The sequence below is a fragment of the Strigops habroptila genome, chromosome 19, assembly GCF_004027225.2.
Source record: "Strigops habroptila isolate Jane chromosome 19, bStrHab1.2.pri, whole genome shotgun sequence".
Taxonomy (NCBI): domain Eukaryota; kingdom Metazoa; phylum Chordata; class Aves; order Psittaciformes; family Psittacidae; genus Strigops; species Strigops habroptila.
Window position 1 is genome coordinate 5,109,595 of NC_044295.2, and position 24,375 is coordinate 5,133,969.

Sequence of the window (24,375 nt, forward strand, 5' to 3'; positions counted from 1 at the left end):
GAATCCTGCTGTAATGCTGTGCTGGTTTCTGCCTGGGTTTCATCAGGAACTTCCATGCAGTTATTTTCCATACTTTTACCATGCTAATGAAATGTTCTATCCCTGTGCTGCTGATTACTGTGAGAGAGACAAAAGTGATTTGCCCTGGCAAGGCAGTAAGAGAGCTGTAGTCAGATATGGACCCCAGAAGTGAAATTAGTCTATCCAGATTTAAGTACCAACAGCTGAGTTACTTGTCTAGACTTGCTTTATAGTCAGAGGAGAGAAATAAGAATGATTCATTTCATCATGAGCTAAAAGGCTAAAATAGGTCGGATGAAGAGTGTCTGGGAAGCATTTCCTCCTGTTGATTTACGAAGGGAGCTTGGGTGATGGGCTTACCAGGAGATGTCTCCAGTATTGACAAATAAAACTGGAGGTGATGGATCTCTCCAGGCTGCTCTTCTAACCAAGGCACAGGGGTTTGAGGTAGATTCACACGTTTTCTCTTCATGTACAGGAAAGCTAAGGAAGGAACAACATACTCTCCATGCTGTTGCCTGCGTGTGTCTGTCTCAGTTTGGGCTTTTGCATCTCAGGGTGGCACTGGCCCACCCAACACTGTGTGTGCTGGTGCTGTGTCCCCTGTTGTCACCGCTCAGTCTGGAGCAGGGTAGAAACAGGCTCTTCGCGCTGCTTAAGGAACTTCCCAGCATCTGTGGGACCTTGGCAAAAGGAAGGATTTTAGATCTTCACATCAAGTGCTTCACCTCTAGCTTGGATTCATCTCACCTGATTTTAGGTGCTGGCAATCCACGTATCTGATCCTTGGGCAGTCGCTGATCTCCCTTCGTACTTGACACAATTTATCGGGCCTGTTTTTAGCTGTTGACCTGGATGACCTGAATCCCAGGCCCATTCCGGCTGCCAGGAGTGCAGCTCAGGGTGACTCCACAGGGATGGACATGCTGCTCCTGGGGAGGTGAACTGCACCAATGGGAACCTTCAGAGATGTTACCTTCAGCATAGGCTTGCTCCTGGTTGCTGAACTCTGGAAGTGTTCATAGCCCAAGGTGCTATGGTGTTGGATAGGTAGAGCAGAAGCTCTGCTGAGCTGGGCTTCACTAAAGCCAGAGTAAGCATGATGAAGAATGCTTTTAGTGTGCAGAAATTGAACTGTTCCACAACAAAGGCTCTATTCTGCTTTGGTCTCCTTGCTGTAGCACAGATGATTGGTTAACTGTGCTTACTCTGTGATTTACCATGTGATGGGGACAGCAGCTCATATTTTTCCTTCCACAAGAAGACCAAGAGCAGTGAGGACAGGAGTCACTGGCATCATGATGGAGGAGGGTTTGCTGGTAGAGAACTTTGGAGGAATATCCTGCTGAACTCAGGGAGAATGAACTGCACAGAGATGCCAAACTGTTCTTATGGATACTACAGATGTGGTGTTATTCTGAAGCCCCAGATGCTTGTGGCCAGGTTTCCAGTAAAGCTGAATGCTTGGGTATGGGGAGAGCCCAGCAGGCATTTGACATCTCTCAAAATCAGGGTGTTGATGCCTTGTTCTCTGGGCTGATCTGGCTTTGGAACCCAGGCTTGGAAATACTGCCTGAGGAATCGATACTCTGCAATAAATCTCTTCAGCGCACCAAAACTTCATCAGGCAGCTCCTGCTCATTGACTTTATTAGAAGGTACCTCATAATCAGGGCTAGCATGAAAAGAATAATTAGGGAGAAGTACTGGTGGCTCTGTCATTAAGGTGAGGGCATCTCCTCATCCCTTCTCTTCTGCCCCATCCCTGGCAGTGTTCAAGGCCGGGTTGGAAGGGGCTTGAAGCAACCTGGTCTAGTGGAAGGTGTCCCTGCTTGTGGCAGGGGGTTGGAACTAGATGATCTTAAGGTCCTTTTCAACCCAAACCGTTCTATGATTCTACATCCACAAACCAAATCTATCCCTGAACCCCCCAATAAAGGCACCCTGCATGGATTAGCATGCAGCAGCAATCCAGGCAGCTCCAGTCCAATATGCTGAGTTGCCATGGTTTCCAGCAGAGCTGGCTTTTAAATCCAGTGTAGGTATTTTGCATTTCCCTTTTTCTCTTAGGAGGCATGCTGCAAGCAGAGACTTTTCCTACACAAAATTAATGGGTTTATATATTCCCCAGCAAAATGGAGAGTTTTCATGGAATGCTTAAGCTGATGGACAAATAACAATCCCCAGTGGGAAGATAAAAGTCATTTAGAAAGCTCGTAGAAAAGGAAGTCCATGGAAATGGTATTTCTACAAATGCAGGGATACAACAAACAGCTTTAAACAGGGGGTGGGTTCTTATGCTATGCGTCAGCTGCTTAAAAGTTACCCATCCATAGCTCACCTGGTCATTACAATATATGGATTAGTTGACTTTCTTCCTTTTATAAGATTCTGAAAAGCTTTACTGTTACCTGAAATCATAGAATCACAGAATCATATATTCCAGGTTGGAAGAGACCTCAAGGATCATCTGGTCCAACCTTTCTAAGCAAAGCATGACCTAGACTAGTGTTCACCAAAACTCATGTTTTAAATGTTTTCTCCACATTCAATGTGGGATGGATTTTATTTGGCAAAGCAAAGGTGCTATTTGAATTCAAGGTGAGGCAAAGTAATGGGGTTAGGATTTATCTGAATCCCTCATACACTTTGGCAAAGAATTCAAACTAGTGCTGTGCCCACCAGCACCTCACGGGGATGAGGATGGCAATCGGTGGCTCTCGAGGTGCAGCAGGGATCAGAGCACAGCTGCTTCCAGTATGATTTAGCACTGCTTTACTATTGGAATTCTTTCTTTCCATGTGTTTTTCATGGCTCTGGAGTGCCAGCCTTTTAGCTTTGCATGTGTTGTAGCTCACGCTGGGCTTTTCTGAGTGCCCCCAGGTCCAGGTCTGTGCCAGTACTTGATGCATCAGCAGAACCACAAGGGATATGTTGTGATTTGTTGTTCTGCCATCCCCAGCTGTGGGCTGGGTGCCACGTGTCACCAAAATACATGAGGTCAGGTTATCCCCTTGCCCAGCCTGCTGTCTGGTCATTTGCACATGTGCAAGGCCTGTGTTGAGTTGGTGTAATTAATTCTGCTGGTTTAAGATCATTTCCACAGCTCTAATTCTGGCAGAAGGTAGCAGCGGTGGCTTAGCTGTGATTTGGGGCAGAGCTTTATCTCTACCCATAGCATAAGAATGACAGTTCAATGTTTCTTGCCCTTTTAATTGACTCCTCAAGCGGATCATGGCAAGTGCCATATTTTTGCATCACAAAGATGAATCCATCATCATGTCCTCCAGTTAATTGGAGGGACAAACACAATCTGTTCACCAAGTGGTGGAGACCTGAGGGAGTGCTGACTCTGAGAATACAACTTTTAGGCTTCCCATATGACTTCTTCAATAATGTTTTCTGATTCCATGGCTTGTACCCAGTAGTACATTTTGAAATGTAACATGGGCAGTAGCTTAACAAAATGAAAGTAGGAAACTTACTTTATCATAGAATCCCAGACTGATTTGGGTTCGAAGGGATCTTAGAGCTCATCCAGTTCCAACTCCCTGCCATGGGCAGGGACACCTCACATTAGACCAGGTTGCTCCAAGCCCCGTCCAAGCCTGCCCTTGAACAAGTATCTGTCACCAACATCTCTAGATGTTAACTTTAATCTCATGCAGAAACACAGGGCTAAAACTAAACTACTAAAGCCATTGGTAGCGAGTTGGGTTGGCTGTAGGGGGACTTGTCTGAGCATCAGCAACCAATGCTTTTGTCATACGGGGTTCAGGACTGGGTGCATGCAGAAGAGAAGGAAACTTGGACTCACTCACATGGTAGCTCTGTGTCTAGCGAGGCAGTGAAGTGGCTTAGCTGCAGGTTTCTCCTCTGAAATGTGGGCAGGGCTGCAGCTGCAGCGTCAGTTGGAAGAGAAGCAGAGAAGAGACAGATTATAAATCATGACAGATGAGATGGAGAGCAGATGTGATCGCTACCACCATAAAGGACATCAGTAGAGCAGCTTGTTTTAACTGGCTCATTAGACATGCAGTGTAAGCATTTGGATGCAGAGGGGGGTTTTGAATATATTTAGTGTCTCGAGTTGCTGTCCTCATAAAATCTTTTTCTTTTCTTCTGGACTGTAAACTTGTGCATGCTGTACCATTCCCACATCTACATGGAGAGGAGTATTCACAGTATAATCCGTTCTGTGGCACTGAGAAGAGAGAAGTGGAGTTAATCAGAGGCAATATCAGTGCTGACCAAAGAAAGAAATGTTGCTTAGTTTCTTTCTGCTATTTCATTCCTCAGATCTTAAGACCCACTTCTGGCACAAGGCCATCCCCCAGCAGTTCAGGAGAGAGTAGCTCTGACTTTGTTCCATCTTACTTCTTCCATGGTCATTTACTCCTGGTCAGAGCAGCAGTAAAGCACTTCCAAATAACATTCCTCATTCTTCTCTAACCCCATATATCTTAAATTACGTCAGGTTGAATGAGAGCAGAAAGTGTATCACTGTTGCTCTGTTGAGATCTTCTGTGTGTGTTAACTGTGTAGTCACTGGAGGGCTCACTGGGAGGTGGTGTTATTCATTTTGCCCATCCAACATTAGATATGCCAGCAGTCTTTTCACACTGCTCTTGGACAACGCTGCTTTTCTCTGAATATAAAGTAATCTGCTCCCGGCAACCAGCAGCCTCATGAACTGAATGGAGACGAGGGAATTGCGTCTTTAGTTCGTGGATCTGGCTTTTGAAATCTCATTAAGTCAGGGACTGTAAGCATTTGGAAATGCTTTTTTCTCTCCTTTATTCTCCCTTTTTTGTTCTGTATTTTTAAATCATTGTTAAGTATCCTTTGTTACCTTAAATCTGGAGGGTGCCATCAGAGTTGTATGGTTTTCCTCTGCTGCTTCTCTTGGCACCCAGCTGCCGTTGTTTCATGTAGTGTAGAGATTGTCCAGGATCAGCTCCTGACATGGATGCAGCTCTGTTATCCCAGATAAACTACAGACAAACTCCTCCTCTGTGATAAGCCAAGTATGTAACATAACCTGAGCATGCACTCCCCATCCCTGACAAAATATGGGTACAGAATTGGGAATCATTAAGCACAAATCATAGGATCCCAGACTGGTTTGGGTTGAAGGGACCTTAAAGCTCATCCAACTCCAAGCCCCTGCCACGGGCAGGGACACCTTCCACTAGAGCAGGGTGCTCCAAGCCCCTGTGTCCAACCTGGCCTTGAACACTGCCAGGGATGGGGCAGCCACAGCTTCTCTGGGAAAAGTCTGTGCCAGCGCCTCAGCACCCTCACAGGGAAGAGCTTCTGCCTCAGAGCTCATCTCAATCTCCCCTCTGGCAGGTTAAAGCCATTCCCCTTGGCCTGTCCCTACAGGCCCTTGTCCAAAGCCCCTCTCCAGGTTTCCTGCAGCCCCTTTAGGCCCTGGAGCTGCTCTAAGGTCTCCCCTTCAGGAGCCTTCTCTTCTCCAGGCTGCCCCAGCCCAGCTCTCTCAGCCTGGCTCCAGAGCAGAGCTGCTCCAGCCCTCGCAGCAGCTCCGGGGCCTCCTCTGGCCTCGCTCCAGCAGCTCCATGTCCCTCCTGTGCTGTTGCTGGATCAGGACTGCAGGGGGGGTCTCCTCAGAGCTCAGCAGAGGGGGAAATGCTCTAAAGCATCTCACAACGCTGCAGATCTTGTTAACTACTGTTTGTTCCTCTCCTGGCTGCATGTCCCACACGCTTGGTCAGCCTCCCCTGCCTGCCTGGGGACATGGGGCAAGGCTGAATCCAGAGCTTGTGTTTCTTGGGCATGTCCCTCTAGATGTGAACAGGGCTGTCGCTGTGTAGATGGTGTTAGTTTTACAGGTGGTAAGTCACACCCTGGCAGTGAGGAAACATCCAGTGAGCCTATGATTTTATGAGATGTCAGAAACTTTCAAGTCCTCCATCACCAAGATGCTGTTCCTCAAATTAAATTGCTCTTAAGGATAGACCAGATGATGTTAAGTGATTCCCTTTCTGCTTTTCAAATGCTCAGAGTGGTTTGTGCAATTCTTTAGCTCTGTGTCGTGGTTTAAGCCCAGCCGGTAACTCGGAACCACGCACCAGCTACTAAGAAGGATTAAAAATGACTGCTGTAGCTGAACCCAGGACACTCTGCTTTACACAAATCATGGATTTGCTGCTTTTACTGCTTTAGACTACACAAGGCCATGAGGAACGGTAATGAAGAGCTAAGAGTGAGGATGGTGACTGGATATGGATTCTTTGTTCAATGCTTTGTCTCCTGTAAAGCAAAAGTACTCAGTCCAGCACTTCTGCAGCAATAACATCCGGGTTGAAATACTAAGTCATGATGAGATGGCTTCCTAAGACACCTGCTTCAGTAGACCCAGGGTGCTGGACTTGGTGTGCAAGTCTGTGGTTCTTGCATCTCGACGCATGGGTTGAGCCTTGTCTAGACTGCAGTTGGTTTGCAGGTCTAACCCATGCTTCTGTTGATGTGTGGATTCAGCCTTATCATCTGTACTATAAAGCTTGGATAATCAGGTATAGCCCCTTTTAGCCTGGAAATCTCATGTTTAGTGCCCAGAATGATGAGTTTCTAGTTTACAGTTGAGGCCATTAGGTGTTCCTCTGTGATTATGGTATGAATGTGTCAGTGCAAAGAAGACGACTGCTGCATGAAGAAAGCGAGCAGCAACCATGCTCCAAAGGTTTCTTGTCCTGTTCGTTAGAAGTGTCTGCAGCTTCCTAAAGCAGCTAGAATTGTTAGCACACTTCTGCTGTGTCCTTGGTTACTGCTAGGCAGGGTGATGGGTTTTGATCATAGCTTGTCTTGCTGCAGTGAGATATGACCTGAGGGATGGAGAGATTTTTCTTGCCTTTGAACTTGGCTGTCCCAGTTAGCTCAGCAAATTAAACCAGGCTTTCATTCTCTAGGAAAGAATATCATGCGCTGAGGAGCGTTCCCTGCTTTGTTTGACTTTTCTTGTAGAACCTTAATTCCTCCCTATTCACAGTTATCAGAGGGAAACTGAATCAATAGATCAATTGTGGTGATTAAATGATCCATCAGGAGGAGCTCACCGAGCAGGGCTTGGCCTTCCTGCAGGCTGGACAGACATCTGAAAGCAAAGGCGGCTCCAGCTTTGTCAGAGCAGACATTGTTCTCTGCGCCCAGGTTATGAAATTGCACTCTGCAGAGCTGAATAAAATATGAACACACGTCCCTTAGAAGACCAGATTCACTGGGCACAGTGTCAAATCTCTGGAGTTTGGAATGGTTTCGTGGGATTAGCTGGAAGAAGGGAGATGTGGATGTAAATCAGGGAATTTGGACTTAGGTATGTTCAGAAGTGAACGCGACTGATTCTCACTATTTTGCCTGTCTTTTACTCTGGTAGTGTAATGCCTTAACACCAGAGTAATTTTACACCCTTTTAAATCTCTTTTACTCTGCCTGAGGGATAGAAGAGTATAGAGGAAGTGCAGATCTGGGAGCTTTCAGTATTTTCTTCTGCGTTTCCCTATGCTCCATCACACCTCTTCGGTCACGGTACTTCATTAGTGACACCTTGTCCCCTTCCATCTGTGGCACGAGGGGCAGGGGCACAGTGAGGGATAACTCCCTACATCACCTTGCTGTGCTCCCAGAGCTCTGTGTGCCTCAGCTTGGGTGAATAAGGGAGGTGTGGGGACCACTCTGTTGAATCCAGCATCCCGTTGTGTCCATATGTAGTCTTCACTTACATTATCCTTCCTATAGCTACTGTACACGTGCACCAGTTCATGCTGTGCTGGGGCTTGGAAGGAGGAAGACTCGTCTTTATGTTTTATATATACATGTATGTTCGCATATATACATGTATGTGCACCCCTGGCCGTTACAGGCAGCCTATGAGAGCAGCCAAAGGCTGTCAGAACTGAGCTGGCAGCATTATTAATTGTTCACAAGAAATCTTACATTAAAAATAGAACAACCTCTGCTGCTAAACTCTGCAGCGCCGAAGTTCAAAGCAAATCATTTCACTGTGCTCCCTGATGGAGAAATCGTTACCCTCCTCTGTTCTGTTAAAGAAGGAAGAAACAGACAAAAAGCCTGGGCTGTTGTAGTCTGGTTTAGCACGCAGTTAACATTGACAGAACAAGTGACTGCAAGTATTTATCAACAAGCCCAAAGCCAAGGTCTGGGAAACATTGCAGAGGGAATGTATTACTCATGAATACTGTACTTGATTCTGGAATAGTTTGTACATGCCTTATTCATAACAGCCAAAGCCATGCATATAATTACATTTAGGTAAATACCCTGCCAGCTGCAGCTGAGAAGCAATTTAGGAGCTAACTGGAACCTGGGCTTGTGTGTCAGATGGGAGAAAAGGCACATTAGAAGCTTCTGGATCTTCAATTCATGCTTAGGATTCATGTAGTTACAGCTTCATTCAGAGCCTTCCCAAATCATTTCAGAGAGTTTTCCATCCACAAGCAAACAACAGGTATTATTTCCTCTTCTGTGATGTGAAACACAGGGGTAGGGAGGGATGGCTGCAGGGTCCCATGTGCAGCCGCTCTCAGAGCTGGAGCAGAAAGCCATGGTTCACGATGGGCAGCCCAGTGAATCTCCCCAAGAAGGGCCATGAGCTGGTGCCTCTGGATTAACTTGCACCACCAACCTTCTAGTGGAGGTAGCACATTGAATCATTGAGTCATAGAATCCCAGGTTGGAAGGGACCTCACATTATCTGGTCCAACCTTTCTAGGCAAGGCATGACCTAGACTAGATGCCCCAGCACCCTGTCCAGGCAAATCTTCCTAGTGCCCAGTGTTGGGGACTCCACCACTCCCTGGGGAGATGATTCCCATGGCTGGTTGTTCTCAGCATTGGCTCTTCTCCAAACCACAAGCGCAGCGCTGTGAATCTGATGAGCTGTGGAGGTGCACTGAGTGTTCTAGAGCGATTTTAGGTTATCATCTGGCTGAAGGGGGACAGATAACATCTAGCAGTTGCTGCACTCCTTTACTTCTGTCACTATCGAGTAACACTCAAGCTGTGTTTCACAGTCACTTGTTTCCTTCCGACCCATTTCTCCTTTCCGTGGGCATTCCCGAAGGTTTATCAGTGTAATGAGCAAGTGCATTTGTGTCTCTCCTTTAAAAGGCTCTGACCTGAAGTTCTCCCACTCCAAGGGTGGGGAACAAAGAGAGGAAGCGTGAAAGAAAGGCAAAGCAACAAGCTGTGGATAACTTAAGGGGCAAAGCAACAAGCTGTGGATAACTTACGGTGCTACAACCACTTCCAAGGCCCTGCTGTTTTCAGAGCTTTTTATGTTCTGTCCCTTCTGTTGGTGCTCCATGGAGAGTTCTCACAGCACAGATGCGTTGAAATCAGTAGCACTGCCCTGTGCACAAAGGCATCAAAGCTACATCTTGGTGGGCAGGGTCACCATCTGGAGGAGCTTCTCCTTCACCAGTGATGGGAAGCATGGCGCTATGGGATCCTGACATGGCATCCACCATGTGCCAGGGTCTGGGGAGGAGCTTGACAGGCAAAGCGTGCAAAAACCAGTTTTTCTTCAGTTTCTTTTTAAGCTTAAGTCACCCTAAGAGTGAAAGGTCCTCTCAGTCCATATAAACATCTCAGACAACAGGTTATTATTTGCATTGATGGTGCCTCTATACATGTAATGGCATTTTGGAGAGAGGCGCAATAGAATGACTCACCAGTGAAAGTTTCGTTTCTTACATGTAAATGGGATGTGGTGCTCTTTCGCCTATCCTGGGGAGCGAGTCCTGCCTTGAAAGCAAACTTTGTTTTTCATCCCACTCTTCCAGTGGGCACATGTCCATGTCCTACCAGTACCACGAGGTCTGGCAGAGCATCACTGAGCTCCGCTCGAATGAATCCATGTATCATCGGTCCAAAAGGAGGTTCATTGGCAGGGCTGGGGGGAAGACCCTGCCAGACACCTGGCCATGGCATTGCAAGTCTTTCCCTTTTCTTCTCCCTGGACGTGGATACGCTGGAAAATCCCCACCATTGTGAACATTTCTGTGTTCTGTAACACTCGACGTTTGGCCATCCTATGTACTTCTTTGCTTCATGAAATAGTGATGAGCTCGGAACGTTCCCTTGTCCTTAAAAGCCCTTTTAAAGCCGCAGTTGGTATCATGTTTTATTTTCTTTGGCTGGAAAGGGTTTGGTTGCTTTTATGTATAGTCACATTTTCATTAAGTTCCAGAAATGAAGTGGATTCAAAAGGACTCCCTTGGGAATACCCAGGGGCTTCAAGAAGAATACAGATTTCTTGGCAAAACTGAGAAAACCACAACTCCCCAGACCACTGAGGTCCAAGCATGGAGCTCTGGTGGCCTCCCCCCTGCTTGCTGGATCTCCTGCTGTTGCATCCGCAGGCACATCCATAGAATTGTAGAATCCCAGACTAGTTTGGGTTGGAAGGGGCCTTAAAGCTCATCCAGTTCCAACCCCCTGCCACTGGTAGGGACATTTTCAGCTAGTCCAGGTTGCTCTAAGCCCCATCCAGCCTGGCCTCTGGCCAGCTCCAACAGGTCCAGAGGTGGTTTGCAATACCTCCCATCTTTTCACCATGTCTTTTGTGTGTGTGTACAGAGAGTCAGCTTCTGGCATCTTTGAGAAGCCTCAGCCATGTTGAACTTCGGAAGTTCCAAGCTGGAAGTCTGTGTGTTTAAATTGTCAGTAAAAATCACCATTAGCAAAGGAAGTTATTGTCTCTTTTGTTATGTTTTGCCTTAGCCAGGGCTCTGTGTAGCTCAGTTAATTTGCTTTGGTTGTCAACCTGGCACATCATTGCCAGAAGCATCTTTATTACTAGAAAAGCTGGAGAATGTGCTTAGAAGGAAAGAAAGTTGCTTCACTCTGCAGGACTTGTCACAGGGTAGAGATTGTAGTTGTCATGTAAAGAATGTGTTTGTTCAAAGTGTGGCTATTTTAAATATGCCATTTTCTAATGACCTCAGGATTGGTGGTGAGCTTTCCAAGTATAATCTTCCAGTTCTCCTCTGCAAAATGACTATCAAAGCACCACAGCTTTCATGAAATTGTACCTCTGCTGTTTCCAAATCTGCATCTGCTCATGGAAAACACATTGTTTTATTGTTGTGGTTGGGGGGTTTTGAGGTATCACTGATCCTCAGTAATACAGGATGCAATTAGTTGGTGGTTTACAAGTGAGAACTAGCCTAGCTCTGTTTCCCAAAGCTGAAGGCTTAGCAGGAGAATGTTATCACAAGTTGTTTTGTTGGTGTAACAAGCAAATCCTAACATCGTCTTTCTTCTGATTTCAGGAGTGGCCACACATTACTTGCCTTCTGGTTTTCCCGTCAAGAAGGAAAACTAAATCGACAGCAAACTATTGAACTGGGACATCACATTCTCAAAGCACATATTTTTAAGGTAACAAAAAATGAACATGAAGACTTATGCTAACCTTATCCCCACTGCACGTAACCTGCCAGCTCTGGCAGGGTTCAAGCTCTTCTTGTTTCCGGGTTGCTGTAAGAAGTGTGATTGCTTCAGGCTGCTGAAACGTGTAGAAGGGAGCTTTAGGAAATGGGCACTGGGATCTGAGAAATCCTTGAGATTAAACTGTCCTTCACAGATAGCCTCCTCACCTAAAACTGCTCGTCTACCCTAAGAGGTTTCTTCCCATGTAATCTGTAACATTTAGGTCATAAAGAGAAAATCTGGTGGTTATTATCTGATGGTCGGTCCGTTTTACTCTTCACACAGACATTTAGGACCTGGGTAACTGAAAGGCAAGCTTCGGTGTGAGCAGCAGTATGACCCATAAACTAGGTATCATTCTTGTGCTTGTTGGCCCATATACCTAAAGATGGAAATCATAGGATCAGAGAATCTCAGACTGGTTTGGCTTGGAAAGGACCTTAAAGCTCATCCAGTTGCAACCCCCTGCCACGGGCAGGGACACCTTCCACTAGAGCAGGTTGCTCCAAGCCCCTGTGTCCAACCTGGCCTTGAACACTGCCAGGGATGGGGCAGCCACAGCTCAAAAATGAGGCTGTATTTTTATCTGGTCCATATATGATTTTATAGACTGAAAATCCTTAGCACTCCTGTTAGATTCCTAGAGCAGAGAGTTTCTGCCTTGTGTCAGTCCTGTTGGGGTTATTTATTGAGCTCCCTATGCCGAATTCACCACCAGGTGTAGTAGCAAAGTCTCCTTGTTTGGGAAGGCGATGGCTGAAGCCAAGGAGGAAGAACCCCGGATCAGCACATTACCCCCTCAGTGTGTAATATTCACGCTTGGAGTTCCATTCCCAAGGCCACATTCAGCAGTGAGTTTCCCCTTCAGCTGCCATTTACATCTAAATCTGGTTCGTTTCACACTTCCACAGTAGATACACGTACCAGGGTTTCAGGCTCTATAAACAAATGCCATTTTCCATTAAGTGGACAAGTTGCCTGTAGATTCCAGATTTAATTGAGCAATATTTACAATAGGAGAAAATGCCAATTAGCTTATGAAAAATATCAGCACAACCTTCTGTTTCACATCATCACTCGGCACAGTCCTTGGGTGCAGCAAGACTCATATGTCTTGGTGACAGATAAGCATAACAGCATGTTATTTAGAAGTACTATGAAGTTTCCAAAGGGTTTGGATTAGCTGGATCCAAAACACTGTAAAACTCTGTCTTTAACTTTTCCTGGGAGAGGTTTCTTTTTATTCCTGTTTTGAACAAGTGTTTACTGAGGTTTGCTGAGTGAAACAAAAGCTGTATTAGGTTCCAAAGGAGGCATCAAGCTGGAATATTGCAGACCACGTTTAAGATCTCAAGCATTCCTTAAAGAAAGCGTTTCCAAGAGCATGGACACAGATTCCCATTCCTGATGTTCCTGGCTGTATTTGTTTCTAAACAAGCATGTTTTATTCCATTCAAGCTTTTCACTCTGCCTGATCTTTCGCTGCAGCCATTACCAGTATGGCCTGGGGTTTCTGCCAAGTAGGGAGCGTGTCAGGTCATCAATTCAGTGTGTTTTTCCTGAAGTTCTCATGTTATAGTAGCAGCTTTCTGCAGACACAAAGATCCTAATTTTGAAGGTATTTATGGAGGCCTGATGCCATTGGAATTCTATTTTATGTACCCATCATGAAGGAGAGGGTTAGAACAGCGCTAAAGCATTTTGGCCAGCCAGGGAGTATTGAGAGCTGAGTTTAGAGACGAACTATGATTAGATAGTGCAGAAAACTTGTTTGTCCTTCCCCAATCCCTATTAGTTCATATCGAGCGATACCTTGTGCAAGGTAATGATGGGACACTTGGAATTCCCAGGTGTAAAAAATCAGTGATGCTCAGACACAAGGTGATGACCCGACACACGGGTGGTAAGAAGCTTTCACACTCCCCTCTTCCCTTCATGGCTGAGATCTGCTGGGTTTCTCTTTTAAACACAAACATCCTTAAACAGTTTGGGGACCAAAACCCCCAAAAGTACAAATGTTTTAGTCTTTTAAAGCAATTACCAGTCTTAACAGGAGCATATGGAAGCCCAGCTTGGAAAGCCTGGCATGGAATGAAAGGCCAAGATGAGAAATGTGCAGTAATGATACAAGAAGACCCAAACTCCAGGCTGACATCTGTTTTGCCAATCAACCAAAGAGAAGTCTTTAATTTCATCTTAGTCAGCTAAAATATCAGTAATCAAGAAATAGGTGTCCCTCATCCCCACTGCTGCTATTTCAGTTTGATGTTGTGTCCAGCTGGGATTTGCTTTTCCTGAAGGATTCAACCTGCTTTACAGTTCTGGGCAGAAAAGGGAAATAAAAAAGCAATATATGGTCTGTAAAATCAGAAAGAGAATCATAGAATGGTTTGGGTTGGAAGGGACCTTAAGATCATCCCCTTCCAACCCCCGCCATGGGCAGGGGCACCTTCCACTAGAGCAGGTTGCTCAAATAGCACAGATTTGTTTCAGTAACTGAATGAGAATGATATTGAATGTATTTATTCTTTAAAGGATAAATGTCACCTTTTATGTCTTGCACTAATATCTATGTAGATATATTCTAATCCAGTGGTTAAGATTTTTATAGCTTGTGTGATTATCCACAGATGGCTATTCTGAGCATACATACTATTTCCCTTGATCTTGATGGTGACTCAAACAGCTTATTTCTGGGTTTGATAGTATTATAGCTATTTTTAAATTATTTTGACCATTGATTATCAAATTGGGTTTCCATTTGTCCAATTGTACTGAGTTCTCTGAAATTTAATAGTGGCCTCTAATGTCCTGCATTGTGTTGTTTCAAAAGCAGTGTTTAATGGTGGCTAAAATTCCTGAGCTCTTTTTCTGCCTCTTTACACAAGCAGATATTTTTCTCTCTTTAGCTGCCTGAATTTTGAAGGGAACAAGCACAGGGAGCTGTTATTTATAAGAGCTTGTCTGATCTGTTGCTTCTTGCCAGGGTAAAACGGTTTCAAGTGACAAATCTGTTGATGGCTGGTGCGATGCTTCAGAATATCTTTCACACGTAGGTATTAGAGGTCTGCAGCTGAGTCCAGCAGTGGGCTTAGGTGATGATTCCTGCACGTCTTCCTTTAGAGGAGCCAAATCCCACCTTTTGCTGCTGGTTTTCCCCACACCATCCATGTCAGTCTGTCATACAGAAGATCTCCCAAGTGAAATGGGATCCTGCTGCTTTGCACAGCTAGAAATGACCGCACGGTGTTGCAAGAAGATAGAAATCAGGGTTTGCATATCAAAACAGGATTAAAAATGTCTGTAGGGTTTCCATGGAAACAGCAGGCTTTAATGGTAAATCGATGGCAGAGCAGCAACACAGAGGATGTGCTCGCATCCCACCACCAAGCTCATTGCTGGAGTTGCAAACCCCATTCCTCTCCTCTCCCATCCAGCTGTTTGCTCCCATCTGTTGGCTCCAGAGCAATTGCTGCTCCTTCAAGAGGAGGGAGGGAAACTTCTATATATTACATATAGTCTGATCATGGACATCAGCCAGAAGGGTTGCAGACAGTCTGGTGTGGGTTAGGGGAATACCATTCTAGGCTGGGCTTGAGACGTCCTTAGTTTATCTTGCTGGGAGCAGATATGGTCATCTTATTTAACTGTTTGGATAATAAGGGAACATTCTGAGTCAGTTCTGCCAAAATAATGTGTACTTTACTAAAAGAAAATAATGAAAAAAGAAGCCTTCTCTGCTCCTTAGCATGGCATTGAGTGGCTTTGGGTTGCTCACAGTTTAATCCGGCTTTTCCTAGGGGTAGGGAATGGCTACAGTACCTTTGCAAGTTACTTCCTACAAGCCTATTAATTCACTGCAAAGGTTGGATGTGGCAAATTGTCACATTACCTTGTGTATAGCTGTTAGTGTCTTGAAACTCTCTGAAGCCCAAAGATCCTGGAGGATCTACCCTGTGTAACTGAGCATGTTTGTAAGCTTGGATCTAAGTCATCTTTTCTTTTTTAGGGGCTGAGTAAAAAAGTTGGGGTATCTTCCTCCATCCTGCAAGGGCTTTGGATCTCCTACAGTACGGAAGGTCTTTCCATGGCCTTGGCATCTCTGAGAAATCTCTACACTCCAAACATAAAGGTACTGGAAGAGGAGGAGGAGGAGGAAGAGGAGGGAGCTGGGGTGGTTCAGAACTCACACAAGAGCTCCCAGTTCACTGTAGCTGCCTGCCTGTGGCAGTGCTCCTACCCAGGCAGTGCTGGGCATTCCCATGAGCTGGAAAGAGCCCATCAGTTCAATTGGGATTGTGTTACTGTCTGGGATGATCCCTCAACTCTTCTACTTTAACCAGGGGTCTTCTTTTAATTGCACTGAGTGAATAGGGAAGTTGTGCCTGTGCAAAATGGTTCACTTGAGGTTTTCCTCCCCAAAGCTGTGGGATGTGACAACTGGTGTTGGAATTTGACAGCCCCATAAAGGGCTGTCACAGGCACTAACTCGGAGGCACCACCAAACTCAACAACATGTGCTTCTGTTCAGGTACTTCGTGCCCATTTGCATTGTAAGGGTGAATGTGTTGCTTAAGTGACTTCCTGTCTATAGCAGAAGGGATTTCAGACAGTGATACAGGTTTCCTGGAAGGAAGTTTGCCCCAGCTCCTTCCCATACAGGTGAGGTGAGCCCGGCGTCTGTCCCCGTGTCCCTTCCTTGCCACTCTCTCCGGCAGCAGGTAGAGCCTGTTCCACTGCGGCCAAGTGCAGAGGGAGCTGTGCAAGCCTGGCAGTGCAATAGGACAAGCAAAGCCATCCCGAGAGAGGATCCCATGGGAAGGATGGTCCATCGAGTTGTTCTCTCCAGCTGTGTATTTAGTGTCCATCCTCATGTGGGAGATGCTGTGTCCCCAGCTGCTGCAGCATGGCTGTAGTGACTTTGTTCTGCACCCTTCAAGTCACTTTACCAACCTTCAGGGGGAGGATTAAGCTGTTCCTTCTACCTAAAATGGGACCATATATTTGGCAAGTGTTTCTACTCAGCGTTTTAAGTCCTTTCCTATTTGCTTGGAGGTATGCATTGGGCCCTGACAATAAACCAATGTCTCTCCATAAAGCCCAGCTAACAGGAGCTCTTCTTTCCCTCTGCAGGTCAGTCGGTTGCTGATTTTAGGAGGTGCAAACGTGAATTACCGCACTGAGGTTCTGAACAACGCCCCTATTCTGTGTGTCCAATCTCACCTGGGCTACACCGAGATGGTGGCTTTGCTCTTGGAATTTGGGGCCAATGTAGACGCCGCTTCGGAAAGTGGCCTCACCCCCCTTGGCTACGCGGCTGCTGCTGGATTCCTGAGCATCGTTGTGCTGCTCTGCAAGAAAAGGGCTAAGGTGAAGTGACCACGTTCCTCTAAAAGCTGATTTCAACTGGTCCGTGTTGATGCAAAGCAGGGCACAAGCTGCAGGCAGGATGCGTGATGCTTGCTAAAGAATATCCTCCAGGATGCTGCTTGGGGAGGGTTGGCTTTGTTTGAGGTCCTTGAACCTCACGCGGTTAAAATGCCAACGTTGCTTTTGCGGCACGGGGCATTCTTGAAATGCCTCCTCGAGACACATTTTCCAAACACTCCTCTCAGACTCATCCCAGAAAAATACCCTTTGTTTAGCTTTGTGGTGAGTGAGTGGAGTTTTAATTGTATATCATGAGTCAAGTTTCAGTATGTTGTTGAAGAAGAAAATTGCACTGATTTTTGAAGTGGAGCCTCCTGGAAACAATTTGTGGTTTCTCTATATGTTTAGCTGCAGTTCAGAAAGCAAAACATGGGTTTGTATAGTTCTGCTATGAAACTTGGGATGGCTTAAGGGCCACGGTTAGATCTTGCCATGTTGTCTGTAATAATGCAAGGGCAGTATGAAGGAAGAAAGGAATTCTGCTTTTGTTGGGATATTTAGAGAGAGCTGGGTGACTCCCTGGCACTCCTTGGTAAGAAGCAGCATTCCATCTCTGAGGAAAGGAATATTTAGGCTTCACACTGAAATGCAAAAGTCCTGCCACTCATAGCTTTCCTTGAGTATCCCTAATTGTATTGAGGAGATACCCCAAAACCAGCTGGCTTCAGTTTGAAGGCTGAGATGTTTGATCCTGGCATAGAAAACTGCAACACTGACTGCTGCCTGGGGTGAGAAATGAGAAATGTTAATATATTAGTAATGCTAATGTATTATAAGAAATATTTCTCATATGTATTATATCACTATAAAATTAGTACAATATCTTGATATAATCATTATTTCTCACATTTATAATAGGAGTAATGAGAAATAATATGTTGCAGAAGCACTGCAAGGGTTTACTGGCAGGAGGACAGTCCCTGGTCTGCTTGTCCTATTTGTCCAAGTTATTGGTATTGGGGTAGGACCTAGAAATCCCAGCTGATGTATTCAGGCATCGAGTGAAAACCATGCCCTGTCCTGAAAAGCCAACCAGGGAAGTTCCTGTCGGGCTGCCAAGCGCCATCTCTGTTTCCATTTGACTTCTGCCTGCACTGGGTTCATGTCAGTGCATTTAACTGCAGGCTGAGACACTTCTGTGTCTCTCCAAAGCAATGATATCTGGAAAACAAGCTGGTTTTCCTTGTGTGGATTTGGATGAAGGCGATGAGAGCAGTGTGTATGATTTCAATCCCTGGGAAACACGACTTCAGGACACGAAGGAGAAAAATGCTTTTGCAGCCTTCGAGTCTGCAGGCAACTGATGAAAGCTACTAATTTAATGGTAACTTACCCAAAGCAAACATTTGTGGCCAAGAGGATGCCTAAGCCTGGGGCACACTTCTTTGGGGATGGTTGTTTTCTGGTCGTGGAAGGGATGGTTTACCAGAAAAATGCACATATTGCACATGTGGCATTATTTTGAATCCAGGATGGAAACTCTGAGGAAACAAAGGCATTTTGCCTGTGATTCGGTTTAATTGTGTTTTGTCATCTCTTTTCAAGGTGGATCATTTGGACAAAAACGGTCAGTGCGCTCTGGTTCACGCTGCTCTCAGAGGACACTTGGAGGTGGTGAAGTTCTTGATCCAATGTGACTGGACCATGGCTGGGCAGCAGCAGGGAGTGTTTAAGAAGAGCCACGCCATCCAGCAAGCGCTGATCGCTGCAGCCAGCATGGGTTACACCGAGGTAAGACCTACCAGCACAGCACTGCCTCTGCAGGGTGGGAAACCAAGGCTTGGCTATGTTTGCTAGCCAAAACATTGACCAAAGAGGGTCTTGGAGGTGGATCAATATCTCTGTCCTACTCTTCCTCCCCTTCCCAGGCAGCAGGGTTCACAGATCCTTGGCAATCCCTTTGGCCTGGCAGGTGTCCAAGAGAGGAAGCATAACAAGCCTTTAAGTTGTTAGAATAAACCTTTAAGCAACGCTGGATAAACAGCGTGTTGCTTACGCCGCTCCTCCAGCGCTGTTAGGGGAGAGTGAGACCATGTAGCTTTGGACTGTGTGTCAGGGAGGAGGGAGAAGAGCCAAAGAGCTTCCTCCTGTCATGCTAATAAAGATTTGTGATGTGAGAAATGATGTATAGAATCGCTGAGGTTGGAAAAGAACTTTAAGATCAGAGTCCAAACGTTAACCTCCAAGTCCTCCACTGCCACCGGTCCCCTCAGCAGAGCCCCAGCCCGCGGCAGCCCCTGCTCCTTCCCCACCCCTCGAGGAAGGATTTCTCTTTATCCAAATACCTCCTTCTGGCTTCACCTCCTCCCAAAGGCACATCCATTGCACACATCAGGTCATTGCAGCAGAGCAGACATAGTTATAAGGACCTGATACTACACAGGCTCACCAGGGGCGGTCGTATCAAGACACTTGGAGGGGTTTGGGGTTTTTCTTTATCAGGTTCAGTGATTGATCTCTGGAAGAATATTTACTTGAGCTCAGGGTGCCAGGCAAAGACTGTTCCTTTTCCTCTGTGTATTCAGAGCAGCTCATGTTAAGATGTCAGCAGTTTATATATAACACACCCAAGTTTGTGAGCTGACGTCTCATTTGGTTTCAGATTGTCTCCTACCTGCTCGATCTTCCAGAAAAAGATGAAGAGGAGGTGGAGCGAGCCCAGATCAACAGCTTTGACAGCCTTTGGGGAGAGACAGGTGATTTCTGTAGATGCTGTAGCTGCTTCTTGCATGTTTGTGTTTGTACTTATGGGCTCCCCGTCACCTGATGCATCCTGATCCCTGGCATTGTTTGGCTGAAGGGAGAAGGATCAGTTCCTCTGCTTTGTTTTCAGGTGATATACTGGTGCCAGGGTGGAGCTTGCACTCAGCTGAAGTAAAACAGAGACAATTGATTGTTGAAAATCCAGAGCTTCTGCAGCTCCTGGCACTTTCCTGACATGCACAGGCATGCAGCAGCTCTGACAACCAGGCCCCTCATTTCTCTAAAGCATTTAACATTAAGTGAGATCATGAAGTGAGATGGACACAAAATTCTGCTCTTCCTCTCTTGGTACTGAGCAGATTTATCCAAAGCATCTCCCTGTTTCTCTCTCCTCTTCCTCATTACCTGCAGCACCATGACTGTTAGATTATCCAGTCATTTTCCAAAAACTTGGCATTATTTTGCACCTGGAAATTAAACAAATGTTCTTTTGGACAATACTATATGTTTATATGGATGGGTATAAAACGGACACCCTGCTTACCTAACTTCAAATAAAAGCAGCCATCCACCCCTTCCACTCCATAGATAGGAAACACACCATCATCTCCATTTCTTGAGATATTCAAACTTGGAGTTGTTAGCTTATAACTCCAGTGACCTCATAAATATTATCCACAATCTTTTGTACTCGCCTCCCTAATCTACTTGTATCCCTGGTAATGTTCCTGTCAAGTTAATACACCAAGGTAATGTTCCTTTCTGGGTAACAGAGCACTGATTTTGATTCTGTCAGCTTTGCTCACAAATTACACGATCCAAGGGTACAGACTGTGGCTGGCATGTGGCTTGGTGTTAGGTCAGGTTGTTTCTGGGTAGAAGGGGGCAGGAGGAAGTGGTATTATCTTTTGAGCTGGTTTGTACACTGTACCTTTGAAAATGTAGCCTTATTAGAGCCTGGTAATCATACGAATCCTAGAACATTTTGGGTTGAAAAGGACCTTAAAGCTCACCCAGTTCCAACCCCCTGCCATGGGCAGGGACACCTTCCACTAGAGCAGGTTGCTCCAAGCCCCTGTGTCCAACCTGGCCTTGAACACTGCCAGGGATGGGGCAGCCACAGCTTCTCTGGGCACCCTGTGCCAGCACCTCAGCACCCTCACAGGGAAGAGCTTCTGCCTCAGAGCTCATCTCAATCTCCCCTCTGGCAGGTTAAAGCCATTCCCCTTGTCCTGTCCCTACAGGCCCTTGTCCAAAGCCCCTCTCCATCTTCCTTGTCATCCCTTTAGGTAGTGGAAGGCTGAATGAATGGAGTCTGTCAGATAATATTGCCCCTGAGCTTTGAAGGACAAAAATAGAGGGGTGGGTTGTCCCAGCAGGGACCTGGCGGGTGGCCAGGCTGCTCTGGGCCACTTGCAGGGCATGAAGGAGTGAGGTCCTGCTCCCACAGGGACAGAACTGAGTAGCAAGGGCATTGTGCCATTTTTAGTGGAAATCAGGGCAACACAGACAAATAAGCAATTTAAAAGTGCCCCGAGCGTGTCATGGGAGAAAAAAGAGATGGGATATGGAATTAGCCAAATGAAATGAGTGTTGGTAATGGGACACTTGCTTTGCTACCGCTGAGCTCAGTTTGAAGTGGTGACCGGACAACTCATCCAAAATGTTCTCTGGTGTTTGCGTCCAGAGAGACTGTCTTGTGAATAGGATGATGATCCATATGCCTTCAGAGTTTGATCAGATGCACTAAGTTGTCTCCCTGTAAAGTAACCTCATGGGCAGCATCAGACAAACTACAGATTAACTCCTTGAGTGAAGATACTCCTGGGTTTCTGGATGAATCTGGAAAGCCTGGTATAAAGCCATAGGTCTTTGGTGAGCTGGTGTCTAACCCTGCCCATCCCTGCAGCTCTGCTTTGCAGGTCACACCATCCTGGCTCTCCTGCTCAACCACGCTCTCCAGTCTGAACACTGAGCACCCCACTCTTCTCCCTGACAACATCCAAGCTCTTCTCTTCCCTCTTTCCATGTGTCCTGGGCAGCTCTGCCATTCCCAGCCTACCCGTTTCCTTGAGGACTCTTCAGCAGAAGCCTTTTCCATGTCTTCTCCCCCTTCGCATACGTTTCCCTGAACAATGCCAAAAGCTGGACACACACAGACATCTGAGAGTTTCTCTATCTGAGAGGGGTTTCTGAGTAAATGGGATAGGTGGGAATGTGGATTTGTGCTTCACAAATTGAGGAGCCATCTCAAATGAATACGCATTTAGCCCATTCAAATTGGTGGTAGGATGGGAAAAGGAGCAAAAATGAGCCACCTCCAAATTCAGCAGTCTCCTGTCACAGGCAGGACAAGTTTAGATGAATCTCAAGACTCCCCTTCACGTTGTTTTCTTATTATTCTTATTATTTTCCCCAAAAGTAAATGGCAACTTCAGATAAATTTGAAGAGAAATGCTGGTTTCCACCTCAAAATAGTAGTCTGCTCTAAAAGTCTGAATCATGCCTTGTCTTTTTTTGATACTTGTTGCTCATGAGTCTAATCTCCTGCAGAGCAGAGCTGACTGCCTGGCTTGGTGATGTCAGCCTGATATCATCCAAACGGCAGTGCCAAGTTACATCATAAGTTTAGGAATTGCTGACAGCACACTATATCCAACTCCAGATGGAGTATTTCCCCCTGGGACAAGACTAATATCAAAGCCTAGCACAAAAGTATTTGAGTCACTTGTAATAACTCCATCAGAGCTGGAGGTACAAAGAACAACTCCATCAAGCTGCTCTTGTCTTGCTGCCAAGCTGTGAAACAGATCCACGTGCTGTATAGGAGCAATTTAATGATTCCTTCTCCAGATAAAGTTGTTTTTCCTTGAAGAAAACAGTCAGGTTCTGCCCAACAGAAGAGGCAGAATGTGCTGTTGCAGATCCCTGGTGTTGGAGACTGTGGCTTGTTGCTCGCTGATGGATGGAGAGGGGCACGTCCACGCCTGAAGCTTCCCTCAAGTTCTGTTTGGGCTGTGTTTTGAGAAACACAGCAACTGTTCTGTGCTGTTCATGCCAAGACCTTGTTATTGCACAGGGAGTTGTTCTCCTGGCACTACATCCTTGTAGAAGAGCTGCAAAATGAACGTTCCTGTTTTCCAGCCCAGGGTCCTGGTCGCTGCTCCTTGGCTGGGTTTGGTGGACTAGCCTTGTTCATGCTGGGCCACAGGAGCTCTCTGGCAGACAGTAAAACTTCAAACAAAACCATTTCTCTCATTTCCTCTCATTGCTTTTCCTTGGCTTTTCCAGTCTCTTCAACACACAGGTATAGCCTTACTGTGTTTTGGAGACCAGTGGCTGTTGTATGGCCATTGGTGGTGTCAGAAACAGGCTGATAAATCATCTAAGAGATGATTTGAAATTGGCCGTGGTTGATAAGACATCTAAGGAGTGCTAAAAGGCTTAAATAAACAGGTACTTCTAGAATCTTTTCCTGAAGTAGTTTGTTTGAGCTTTTGGGCTTGGACAGTTGGATACCAGCCGCTGGATAGGGCTGACCATTGGTCTGGCTGGACACCAGCGTGGGACTGAGGTGACGAGCAATAGAGTTGAGTTTGGGGATGTCGAAGCCGCTTTGGTTAGAAGGCTGGAGGTACAGGGGTGAGGCACCTGTATCCAGCTTATTGCAGTTGGAGGGACCACGGGGTTATCTAGTACAACCTTCTGTTCAAAGCACAGGCATGGCTGAAGTCTGAGTGTACCTCAGTGAGGTGATCTCCTGGGGTCCAGTTGGACTGAATTCCCTCCTTTCGCCCCTCAGAGAGTTTCTCCATGTGTGAGGATAGATACTTGGATATCTGCACATTACACAAGATGAGCTTCCTCTCAGCAGCAGGCAGCAAAGCCAAGTCACGAGCATGGAACCTTCCTGAAGCCATAAGGGCTGAAGGCTGAATAGCACAGAAGCTTTTGAGCTTCCCTTGAGTTGGAGCTGCAAGGGACAGGCTGGAGGTACATACCCTCACTGGTTGCTTTGACTCCGAGGAACACAGTAGCAAAAAGACTTGTCAGTCAGGTCGAGTGGATTGCAAGGCAGAGTGGAGAAGGGTATGACCATGGATCAAACCATCCTGTTCCAGTAGTCTTTTCCATTTCCTGGTGAACACCAAACCCTTTGGTAATTTACAGTCATTTCATTGTTGCAAACCGAAGTCATTTTGACGTGAAATACCTCAAATTAACCTGCAACATTTCAAGTGCGGGCAGGTTTAGAAATAGAACCCCAGAGCCCTGCATACCAATCCCTTTGCCGTGCACATTACACACCATCCTCCTTCTATATTTGTAGCTTACGTTTAAAACCCACATGGATCTGATTATAGATTTTGCAGAATGTTCTGCTTGTGGCAGCGAGATGATTTTGCTTTTAACTCTTGCTATCTCTCAGCCCCAAGAGAAGCAAACTCGACCATAATGTGGAACAGAATAGAGAATTAATTAAATCCCCCAACGTGAACACTGTTGCAGTTGGAAACCCATCAACACCTCGTAATCAGCCATCCCACAGAACTGTACTTCAAAGGAAAAACAAGCTACGTCAGTTAGAAATAGACTCCCACCTTCTGCTCCAACTCCTACGAGAAGCAGCGGAGCATCGAGGCAGAGGAGCTGTGCTGAAGTGCACATAAAGTTAGGGAGAGGGGGGGAGGAACTGAAAAGTCTAAAATTAATACCAAAAATGAGTCAAAAGCAGGTCCTGCACTTGGAA

At 46.0% G+C, this 24,375-nt stretch overlaps 1 protein-coding gene across 11 annotated transcripts in view; it reads left to right on the forward strand.

Moving 5' to 3' along the window:
- Nucleotides 1-24,375, forward strand: part of TANC2 (tetratricopeptide repeat, ankyrin repeat and coiled-coil containing 2) — a 239,415-nt gene that overhangs the window by 192,551 nt on the left and 22,489 nt on the right. For all 11 annotated transcript variants that reach the window (XM_030508833.1, XM_030508827.1, XM_030508829.1 and 8 more), the window contains 5 exons: nt 11,333-11,441; nt 15,502-15,624; nt 16,626-16,862; nt 18,468-18,653; nt 19,525-19,618. In XM_030508833.1, the coding sequence (XP_030364693.1) occupies nt 11,333-11,441; nt 15,502-15,624; nt 16,626-16,862; nt 18,468-18,653; nt 19,525-19,618 (749 nt within the window). The remainder of the gene's footprint in view (nt 1-11,332; nt 11,442-15,501; nt 15,625-16,625; nt 16,863-18,467; nt 18,654-19,524; nt 19,619-24,375) is intronic.